At 38.4% G+C, this 11,522-nt stretch overlaps 1 protein-coding gene and 1 long non-coding RNA gene across 6 annotated transcripts in view; both read left to right on the forward strand.

The window, feature by feature from the left end:
- The window catches only part of LOC145212496 (repulsive guidance molecule A-like), a 31,891-nt gene extending 29,434 nt beyond the window's left edge, over positions 1-2,457 (forward strand). For both annotated transcript variants that reach the window (XM_080080628.1, XM_080080629.1), the window contains exon 6: positions 329-2,457. In XM_080080628.1, coding sequence (XP_079936754.1) covers positions 329-1,453 — 1,125 coding nt within the window. In that variant the 3' untranslated portion in view covers positions 1,454-2,457. The remainder of the gene's footprint in view (positions 1-328) is intronic.
- Positions 2,458-5,781: 3,324 nt separating this feature from the next.
- On the forward strand, positions 5,782-10,953 carry LOC145215048 (uncharacterized). Of its 4 annotated transcripts, XR_013857193.1 has the most exons (7): positions 5,782-5,848; positions 6,653-6,729; positions 8,256-8,350; positions 8,526-8,607; positions 8,906-8,978; positions 9,044-9,135; positions 9,255-10,953. It is a non-coding gene; the product is annotated as an uncharacterized LOC145215048 (long non-coding RNA). The 4 variants fall into 4 exon arrangements; XR_013857194.1 differs by lacking the exon at positions 8,526-8,607 and having other exon boundaries at positions 5,783-5,848; XR_013857195.1 differs by lacking the exons at positions 5,782-5,848; positions 6,653-6,729; positions 8,256-8,350; positions 8,526-8,607 and adding an exon at positions 8,648-8,672.
- The last annotated feature ends 569 nt before the right edge of the window (positions 10,954-11,522 follow it).

Consider the following 11,522-nt stretch of genomic DNA (forward strand, 5'->3'; position numbering starts at 1 on the left):
TGATTCAAGTGAGGCACAAATAGATGCGTGTGAAATTGTCAATATTAGTGTTGTCATATTATAGATAAACTGGATATTTTGGGGGTTGAGCAAATTAACGCTTCGTGCAAATTTCGTTTCGTTATAGACAGGCGATCAAAAAAAGTTCCATATAAATAAAAAGCTAATAGATTTCAAAGTTTTTTTCGAATAATATGCAGAAAAAGGTCTATTTTAAGAAGGACCGTAATAAGTTCTAAAAAAAGGATCTCAAATAGCTCTATTTGAATAAAAAAAACTGATAAAATTTTATTTGAATGAGTATTTAACGAAGTTTGTTTACTGGCAGATCACGGTCCTCATTAAAGAGGCAGGAAAATGCGCTGGAAGACGACATTACTCGGCGACAAGTAAAAGTCTTCCTCGTGCCTTCACCGACGGCTCAGTGAGCACTGGGAGTGTTAATATTAAAGAAGTCCGCGCCGGAAAACACGTTGAAATCGAGGCGAAATTCATTGATACCACCGTGATTATACGAAGAGTCGGACGTTTTCTTACGTTTGCAATACAAATGCCTGAAGAGTTTGTCCATGGGATCGGATCTCAAACCCAACTTTGTGTTGTGGGATGCACAACCTCGGAAAAGATCTCACCATCCCAACATCTAGAAACAATAACGGATGATAGGAAAGAGCCAGAAACCACTCCATCGGAGGTCAATGAACTAGAAACGGGTCTTGAACTCTTAGCTCCTCCGGATAAAACAGTAACGGGAACTGAGAGAATGTTTACAGAGCTGGAAGCGAGAAAGAAGTGTAAGGAAATTATCCTCGCTGTTACAGGAACAGTGCAATACCCTATCCTTGATGGAGGAGCAAGTATCGGAGGTGACGCCTCCAAAAATCGTGCATCATTCTCTTCCCTGATCCCGGACTCGACCAGCGGGAAGCAAGGAACGCGGCGAGCTAGGGATGAGGATCACGAGATGCAGAGGAGACGACGCGGTAGGAGGAAGAAGTCACGACGGCAAACCAGATCATCAGAAGGCGGCCATACCACGCCTTGCGCGAATAAAGACGCCGTCTCCTCAAACTTTTATTTTGACTCGTGTGTTTTCGACCTCGTAACGACTGGCGATGTCAACTTTACCTTAGCAGCTCGAGCAGCTTTGGAAGATGTGAGAAGAATGCACGCGTTAAGAGGGAACGCTCCTGGCGTCTCGCTAGAGGTCGTTAAACTTTGGGAGCCCACTGACCCCAACAGTCGGCGGGACTGCCCCACGGAAATCACCCCTACCCCCTCTGGAACGGGTTCGGGGGCGCGCGTCTCAGTGACGTCAACAATGCTGGCGCTTTGCGTGGCGTTCAGCCTACTTGTAAATCTTGCGTCATTCCAACAGTCACGTGAAACTATGACGTCACGCGCAAGGCGGACTCACCAACAAACTGGTTTTCGAACGATTCCAGCCACGTGATAGCCGACGTTGCACTTCAAGAAACCCGATAAATGTCGATTTAAGTTATACAGCGCAGCCCACTACCTGCTTACATCACCCCACTTGCTCCCTAACACCTGCGTGGGGCCGGTCACCCACCCAGACCCCCATTTACCCCGGTGAATTTCCTGACGCCCCATCATATTTTGCTGCTGCTCTTGTTAAAATATTTTGCTGCTCGTTCTTTCACCGAGAGATTATTATCGTGAGTGACGTCATCACGTATGACGTCATGTCCACTTTGTTACGTCATCACGGTTTCAATCCTGCACATGCAAGCATTTTGCTGATACAAATTTTTCGCGTTTTTCGTGGGATAACAAAAAAGTTGAGCCCGCCTTTCCTAACCCCAGCATAACAATCGCGGCGCCAATATGCCGCGTATCATTCTCGAATCGTGCTTGCTGCCCGCGGCATCTTCCTTCTGTTTGTTTCTTTTACTCGATCGTTGAACAAGGTGACGTGAACGTAATTGCCCCGCGACAATGCGACGAAAAAGTGAAAACCCGTAGAAATTTGACAAACGTTTTTGTCACAGGTCAACCAGCAAAAATATCGACTTATCCTAAAGCCAAATTATGGAGAAAAATGTCTCTTAATCCACGTTTTTGTAATCCCACAAACCAGGTTAAAATGTATAATTTTTCTTGCTTTAAAGAACGTCGCGTCATGTCATTGTATATTCAGGGGTTATATTTTGACCCGTATACCTTGCATTAACCCATTACCTCAATCCTTATGCAAAAAACACAGCAAGTGAAAATCGATTTGCTGATTCAGCACATTTTGGAACTCGTTTCTCCCCAAATCACATTCCATTTGAATTGAAGGTCATCGAAAGGTCGTTGGTTCTTTTCTTTGTTTTTCGTTTTTTTTTCATTTATTTGTTTTCAAATATTTTTCGTTTATTGTCCTCGTTCATTTTTTAGTATTTTTCAGTTTTCTTTTTTTCGCATTAAAATACACTACGTTCCAACAAGTGAGCAAGGCTGTCAATATTTGAAAGAAAGAAAATGTTTTTTTAGGTGTAAAACATTTAGAATTTCACTATTAAAAAGTAAACGCATTATTTTGCAAGAATATTATTTTTCAGTATTTCAATTATTAGTACTGAGAAGTTTGAAAGTGCAAGGGAGCATGTTAAAGTTTCAAAAACCTTTGTTGACTTTTACGTAGAACATGTAAGCCTTGTTCACAAAGCCAAAACTGCATGTTAAATATAGTGATTGTATACAGCAAAAAAAAACATATAACTTAAATCCTAAAATAGTTACCAAAAATGTTTTTTAACCAAGCAAGAAAAAAGAAGCAGTTACGAACACAAAGTTAGACTACGTTTTGACAGTTACTCATGCTAAATTGTCAACCCACAAATCCAACTACTTTACCAAATCTTAATATTAACTGAGATTCTGAGCAGATTGCGTCACTCATGGGCGTCTATCGGGTCTTTCAAATGTATTAAAGAATCGTATAGTTTCATGTTTATCAGCTTTGGAACAATAAACAGACACCGGCGATGAAGTTAATGGCTATCCTTGTGAAATGTCACATTGCCTAGAGCTTAGGAGGCAATAAGCTCGCTGGAAAACGCGATTTTAGACAAGTTGAGCATCGATGAAATCAATCGTCACGCGAAATTTCACGGAAAAAAGTCTAAACAAAAAGTTTGCAGTGTTTCCAAAAACTAATTTCGCCGTTTCAACGTCCCATACAGGTCGCCTTCTTTAGGATAAATAACACTGAATGCGAGAAGTACAGTGCACGATAAACAAATGAAAAAGGTAATTAAACACCAGCACGTAATTAGCATAGTGTGCCCGCTCAATTGGTACAAATAAAATGAACAAATTTTGAAGACTAATCAAATAATTGAAAACGCTTTCAGGGCAAATATAAATACCGCTCTAAATTTAACAATTTGTTGTGAATCATAACTTAAACGAATAGTTTCCTCAGGCCGTAACTTCAACATTTTAGGCTTGTATTTCGTAATTCTCACTTTCAGGAAACCTAAATTTTCATATTTTTGCGGGTAAACGCTTTGAAGTGAATTGTGAAGTTTAAAGAGATATTGCGGATCAAAGCAGGGCACAGGCGTTGGCGAGCTTATAGATTTTCGCCGATAATAATGTGCTGGTGCCTTCAGCGTTTCGAAGCTAGCTATGGCGACTATGGGTCTGCGAAAACCTGATTACCATCGATTTGAGGGGCAAATAAGACGCTGTGAAGCAAGAACGACAAGACCCTTGCCTGTTTAAGCTTATTAGGGAGGTTAGGAATGTTTTCTTACCCATTGAGTCATATGTGTCGCGAAATGCTTGTTGTGTGGGACAATGCTGAAGTCTTTCTTAATTTTCTTTACTCTACACATAAATGTAGCCCACCGCAAACTGTAAGATAGAATCACTCTGACTATCATGAATCTTATGGTAGTTTTTGCACTACATGCTTACAGATGCTGTTAAAGCAAGCTACGTAGGCCTATATCTCCAAATTTTAAGGACGGTCAACTAATGTTTTTCAATGTTAAATATACTCTTAAAAAATCACCTATTTTATACACCATTGTAAAAAAGCTAGCTTACCAAAAAAACTAACTTTGTAATTACTTTTTGGGCATATTATAGAGCTACGTACGTACTGCACACAGACATATGGTTTATGTATTGTAAGGTAGGCCTGTTCGAGGCACTTGCTATCTACACACTTTTAAGCATGGTTGGACATACAGTTACAAAATGGCAATTTACATAAAATAACTCCTTTATCCCACCGAAATCATTCGTACTTCTATGCACAAATCACCACGAGCCGTCAATCTACCTGTTTAAGGCTGGATAAGGAAAGTCAAAAGTTATGTAATAGCCCATTTTGGTCATCATTTTTGGTAATTTGTGGTCCTTTCTTTATTGGGAAACGACGATGCCATGTACGTCCGAAATGAAAATATACAGAGCAACGAAAACCGATGACCGCGTATTATTTTCTTACCACAATAACATGAGATGGCTGGACCACAGAAACGATCAGTTCTTCCTGATAAGACGAACAGACCAGATAGTTTAAACATCATCTATTTATAAGAAACCACCTTTGACAAGTAAAATGTGATTTTAAGCGTTAAAATTTGTCACAAAAATAAATTATCCTAAGAAACAAAATAAAAACAGTTTGCTTTAAGAGATATCATGCATTGTGGCCTGTAAGTTTCTTGACGCAGTAATTACTTTGCAAAAAGCTTTTTGGTGCTAAAGCACAAATACTTCAAACATCAGCTATATACAAGAAATCGCCTCTGATAACTAAACTATAATTTCAAGTGTATTAAAATTCATCACAAAGATAAATCACCTTAAAGAAACATCACATGACAAAGTTTACAATTTTGGTGGCGCATTTACTTTGATTTATTTGAAAATAGATGTTTGATGCCTGACTTGTTCATTGGAAACAGTCAGCTTTACACATTGTTGTGATGCAGAGACCAACAGTTTTAGTGCAACATAACGATTAATATAACTGGGCACTGTTTATAATTTCGCATACGACACATTCCGTGTTTTTTTAAGGTGTTTTGGGGGACCGAAACGGTCCCCAAAATTTCTCCAGCGGTTTCCCAAAATTTGGACTTGCAACTACAACTACAGTTTTTGGTATTTAAATGAAACACTTGCGGTCTCTTAAAACTACTTAGCGGTCACCCAAACCAAACCTTAAAAAAAACCTGGACACATGAATCACCTCGAAGCGTGAAATCAGGCAAGTTTCTCAATGTCACGTTCTTGTGGAAGTAAAGTGCATTGCCTTGTATTCAAGAAAGGAAGCAATAGCTTTTGCCTTGAGATTAATATCATGGTTTGAGATTCTTAACCTGTGAGGCACACAATATTCGGGTATTTTATTCGAAATAACGGACCTATTGTAGCGCTGTGCATAGCAAAGCTAGCGTAGCGTTTATAAACATACAGTATTACATAATTTCTATGTCAATAATATACCACGTGGCCGTATGTGATCACACCCTAGGAGGAAGAAAGCGGTCAAAACCAGTTTGAAACTGAAATATTCAGGCGAAACCCGCCCGAAACAGACTTGAGGCGTCGAACCTCTTTAGACTTGACCTAAGACGCTAATAGGACTAGTTACTGGTTACCAACCCTGCCTAAAACCATACAGATTGTTTATTGTTTCAAAATTTCCTCAAACTTTTGCTCCCTAATCGTTTTTTTTTTCGCGCCACATCGACAATTTACACGCATGAATAGGCACAACCAATCAGTGATCTTCGGCTTTCTAGCGTGCCAAAGTAATTCCCAGCAAAGTCATTTGGTTCGTGGTTTCGTGGCGTGCGGAGGTGGAAAGATCTAGAAGGTAAATCCAAGTTTTATTCTTGTTAACTTTACAAAAGTAGCAATTGTTGTAACAATATTGCAAAGCATGCGGATATTTAAATCTAAATGTACACATTTTATCCGCAACCTAATTCACTGTATAGACCAGTGGTTCCCAACCAGGGCCCTTGGCCCCCCAAGGGGGCCACGAGCTGTGGTCCGGGGGGCCACGGGCGTAGATTCACCAGAAACACCCACTAAAAACCATTTTCTTTTTAACATCATTCCCCAATTTAATCGACTATTTCACATACTATTTGTCTATAGTGAGGTTTTTTACAAATACAGATTCTTATTTACGCTACTGAACCTGTTTAAAGCCGAAATTAGTACCAAATTTCAACACGAGATTTCCATTTACATTTTTAGGGGGGCCACAGGTCCTGTAGGGTTACTTGAGGGGGGCCATGAAGCCCAAAAGTTACTTTTAGGGGGCCACGGTCCACGAAAGGTTGGGAACCACTGGTATAGACTGTTCGCGTTGCCTGTTTGAACTGTTAATCGGTTAATTAGCAGCAAAGTCTTTATCTGCAAAGTGTAGCTTTGTTATGTTTAAGTTACAAAGCTAACTCAACAAGCAACTATAAACGCCAAAAAATACACTTCACTATACTGGGCAGCGCAACGCGCTTTAGGCATTGTGACGTCACAAACCCGGGTGCGCTTTATGAAATCGGCGCCGTTTTGTCAAATCTGCAAGGCGTGTTTATGCTTAAAGGGTTGGGGATTAATTGTTTTCTACATTTGGTGCATACACTGTGCTTAACGGTTACTTTTGTTGCAGAAACAAAAGACCTTCTATTCCATGATCTCGTCAACCTTCATTCATCATCAATATTCTTCAACTTCAAATATTAATTTGTATGTAAACATAGGAGTCTGTCGTGGGTCAACCGGGATTGCGGAACTGTTAGGCCTAACTTAGGTTAACTGGCGCTAGGGTTGAGTGACCTATTCTTTTTTCGAGTTGGGCCCGTAGAGGAAGTCCTTCTCGGTCAAAGAATGGTCCAAGTCGGTAGGAGTGCTACTATTGTCAGCAAGTTGGCGCTAGGGCTAGAACCATGGAGTAGCACTTTTTAACTAGGGTTAGGTTAGATGACATAGGTGGGGTACGTTTGGGATTAACGCGCCACGTAGGGCCTTAGCTTAGATCGATTTCTAGTTAGGTGTGGCACGTTGCTAAATGGCTTTAGCTAAAATATAGGTGCGCATAGAAACACGGTCTGGGTACGGCTTCCACCGCATTGCATTGGCCGCGGTGTAGGCGGGGTCAGAGTAGGGACACAGCTACCCCCAATGATAGCTCAGGCTCGTGAGCTGGAGGGGGCCGGCATAGCATTTTGCCCGAAAAGTCCCGTGAGCCACCCCGTAGGGCGCAAACTGTTGTTAAATTTTTCCCCAGCCCTACCTATGCGTAAAAACATTGGGTCCTTGTGGGGGGACTCGAAGGGTCAGGGGCAGTGACACACTATTGTTGAGTTATACGAATTAAAACGTCACTATCCCTTTCAAACAAACTTCTGCGCCTATGCTAACTGTAAAATTAGGGACGTTGTGGATTTTTTTATCGGGTTTTGACCAGCTTGTATTATCCATGCATGTACATCCGTTCCAAAGTCTTTTCACTAATAGTTTTTGCATTAAACTTAAAAAATATTTTTTTGATTTAAAGCCCCAAACTCTCCCTTTTGCTGGTCAAACCCATTTTTGAGTGGATTTAGGACTATTTATTACCACTAATTTCAGTTTCGTTTTCCTGCTTGACCCGGCCATCTAGTCGTTATGGGGCAATGACATTTGAGTGGTTGTAAAACATGACAGACTCACCTTCTACTTTTCTAGGCTAATTTGCGGCGGATGTGTGCAGGGCATTTAGTTGAGGCAAGCTTGTATTGTGTACTTTTACGTCGCGCGCGCAGGGACGATGGCGGTTCCAACGTTTTTTCAGAAACTTAGAAGCAGACGATCAACTTGTCTAAGTGTACGATATTTCTACAATTTCCGTTGCAATTAATTTAAAGTTTAGTATTTTTATCACCATTAACTAAAAGTGCAATTAGATTTCTCTGTTGTTTTCCCTCTTTCATCAACAAAACTGTGTGCGGAGTCCACACTCTATCCTTTTATTTCTAGTTAAGTAGACCAGATCTTGGGGGGTGTTGTGCCTTTTGACATCAGCCGACAGGTTCTTCATGTTATTGTTGTGTATTTTCTTATCGCCCGTCGCTCGCTCTAACCATGCGAACCGCCATCGTCAAGTATTAGAACGAGAAAATGTGTAGTTGTCAGGTTTTGCTGTTGTAGCCTTCAAAGTCGACTTATCTTAAATTTTTCTTGTTGTTTGTCTTGTTATTTCAAAAAACACTAATTTTGTTATTGTTTTTCAGGTTTGGCATCACATATATTGTTGTTTGAAATTCAGGGAAAAAATATAAAAAACAATCTTTTGCAAAACCATGCAATACAGTATAGAATTTATAAGGTATTTTGAAATTTGTGATTCAATTAACCTTTTGTATTTTTACAGGTTCAAACTTGTGTTTTGTTTTTCAGATTTTTATATTTTTCCACAGGTTTAACAAACTGTTTTGTTTTTCAGGTTTCTGCAACTTTTTAAAATAATTAGATTCCTTAACTAATACTGTTTTGTTTTTCAGGGTTTAGGATTTTTTGAAACCTTAAACATAAAATGACTTAAGGGGATAGGAACTCACAACACTAACTTGTTTTGTTTTTTAGGTTTCAGGAAAGTTTTTTTTTTCTATTTCAGAGATATTAGGAAATGTTTTATTGTTTTGCTTGAGGTTGTTAAACAATCATTTTAATTTTAATGCAGATTTTTTAGTTATTTTGTTCAGATAAGGTTAAGCTGTTGACTACTTCAATACAATAGTTTTAATTGTTTTACCAGTTTTCTGAATAAGTGTTTTTAACAACTAACGTTTTTGTCTCTTTTGCAGGTTTTACCAAATTTGTTTTTGTTTTTCAGCTTTCTAAGGCTTTTTGTGAAAAAAAAATAGATTTTCTGTTTTTACAGGTTCCACTTCGTCATTTTGACCTTTAAAACTAATAGTAGAAAGGAAAAGCACTGACCCTTTACAAAATCAAACGTAAGTATGCCAAACGTTTTTTTACTAGCTTTCATGTCCATAAACGTCTCAAATTTGTTTTTCAGGATGATGTCATAGACGATGCAGACGCTGCAGCCGATAAATAAGTGGAGCAAGCAAACGACGACAGCGACGACCATCCGTAGAAAGGCAAAAGGTAAAATGAACTGATTGACATATTTAGGTTATCGACTTGGGACCATTGTCCTTCATTTTACATACTTCATTTGTCTGTTTTTGTATTTGTCGTATAAAACTAATTTTGTTATTCTTCAGAAGTCTTCTGCACTCACTCGTAACCGACGAACAGCAATTTTCTATACGGGACTTTCCCATGACGTCATCACCGTCGTTCTTGCAACATCGAACTAAAAAGAGCATCTCTTTCTGCCATCGCAACTTCCTACGTTGCAGTGACGCAAACCACGTGACGTCATTGACAATCCAGTTCAGCATTTCATCCACGTTTTCAACATTTTACGTCACTGTGACGGCATAAACATGACGTCATGGTACGGTCCATTCGGCCATCGGCCCCAGGCAACGTTATGACGAGGATCTGTTTCTCTTACATCACAGTGACGTAGATTCTCGACGTCACATTTTCACACAATAACTCAAACAATAACATAGCGGATTGTTAAATGCGGACATATTTGGTTTTAACAACAGCGCTACCTATGCAACGTGTCGAGGTGTTTTTGAGATGTGTTTTATCTGTGCCAGATACATGCTTAAATGTTGGTTTCGAAAATTACCATTTAAAAAAAAAAAACATTATTCAACTTTTATACGATGTTGTGTATGCGGAAGCCTATCTAACGTGCTATACTTCTAGCTGTTAAAATATTTTAGTCGTTTCATATATGCATGTTAACTTGAGTGTTCAATCGACGTAATTCATTTTTACTCTCACATACCCCTGTATTGCTTCTAAATCCTGTTTTGATTATTATTGTGTTGGTTAAATTTGTTTTTTGTGCCTGGCCAACGATCACCTTAAATGTAAAGCATGCTTTTGTTTCTTTTTCTTTGTATACATTTGTATAGATCTGTTTTTGCCCGCTTAGAACGCTTGGTAGTTCTTATGGTCAAGAAAAGTCTGGGTTGGCCAACCATTTAATGTTTATCATTTGGAAAATCGCTTCAATTTATCATGACAAAATTCTCCCTTAATGATATTAGTAACGACCTATTATTTAACCGATTTTAACAAACCTTTTGCTACCAGGCATAATATGTAATCCAACTCCCCTGACAAATGTGTTTTTTCCTGTTTAACGTGTTTTTTCCTATTTTTTTCCTGTGGATTCTGGCATTTTTTTAGTTTGGCTGTAGTTCACGGTTTGTACGCAAGACAATTGCTTTCGTGTTATTAAGCTTGTGCATCCGTTATTTGAAAGCATGTTTTTGATTTCTTTTTGACTGCTCATTACTGCTCTCATTCTACCATGTTTTGCTTAATTCTTTACCTTGCATACCGTGTGGACCAACTGAGCTTTTTTGTGACCTTTTTTAACACAAGTGTGGTTTATTGTATAAGAGCTCTTATCAATAATCATTACAACGCAACGATATTAAACCGATATTTCTCCAGTCTTTCTTTCATATATGTTCGCCAGTTTATTTCTGATGTTTCGTTTTGCTTCTTGAAAGCTTATTGTATTTACATTTGCATGCAAACAATAATATACGAAAAACACATCTTAACACAAACATATTTTACATGCAATTAGTAATATGCTTTGGCATCCATTCTTTGGTATTTGTATATTTTTGATTTAACTTACTACGTTTCACCATGCTATGCTTAATGCTTTACGTTGCATACCGAGTCACCTAAATCATGAGCTTTTCTATAAATGCGTTTACTTATGATATTTATTCAATTACTACTAATTTCGTTTACTTTTCAAGAGCTTGTTGTTTTTACATTCGCATGGAAACAATACAGGAAAAAACATATCTTAACAAATATATTTAATTTAAAATTAAAGTAATAAATACTATTACGTAGTGCGTTTATATAGCATTAAAAGATTACAATATTACATTTTTAGTATCTGTGGAAATAAATGTTTTCAGATTTAGTTGCAGAAATGTCAAGTATAAATACGCATGATAAGTTTGTCTAATGTGTATTTCATTGTTTTTATCGCAAGAAAAGAATTCCAAACAAAGAAAAGGCTTTATTTTGTTCAATGAAACGATGTAGTATAGTTCAGAATCAAATCAGAGAAGATAAACTTTAAATTTGAGAGTTCATGACGATTTATACGTCGGACAGGGTGTTAAACGTCAATATACTACATCAATTTACATTGGAAAAAGCGAATTTTCGGCCTGGCACGGACTTAAAATGTTAGGTTCTGATGGCATTTGGAATTCTATTTTTAGGCACGTTAGGAAACCATAGTCATGTAGTACTGCGTTTCTTCGCTAAAGGCTACCAGCCTATAGTGTGGTGAAAAATATACAACGAAAGATTACTCTAAATTGCCAACTAAGTTTTAGGTTCGGTAGAAGGCAAACCGGTTTAAACCG

This window comes from Phallusia mammillata, chromosome 2 (genome assembly GCF_965637545.1).
Source record: "Phallusia mammillata chromosome 2, kaPhaMamm4.hap1.1, whole genome shotgun sequence".
Lineage (NCBI taxonomy): Eukaryota > Metazoa > Chordata > Ascidiacea > Phlebobranchia > Ascidiidae > Phallusia > Phallusia mammillata.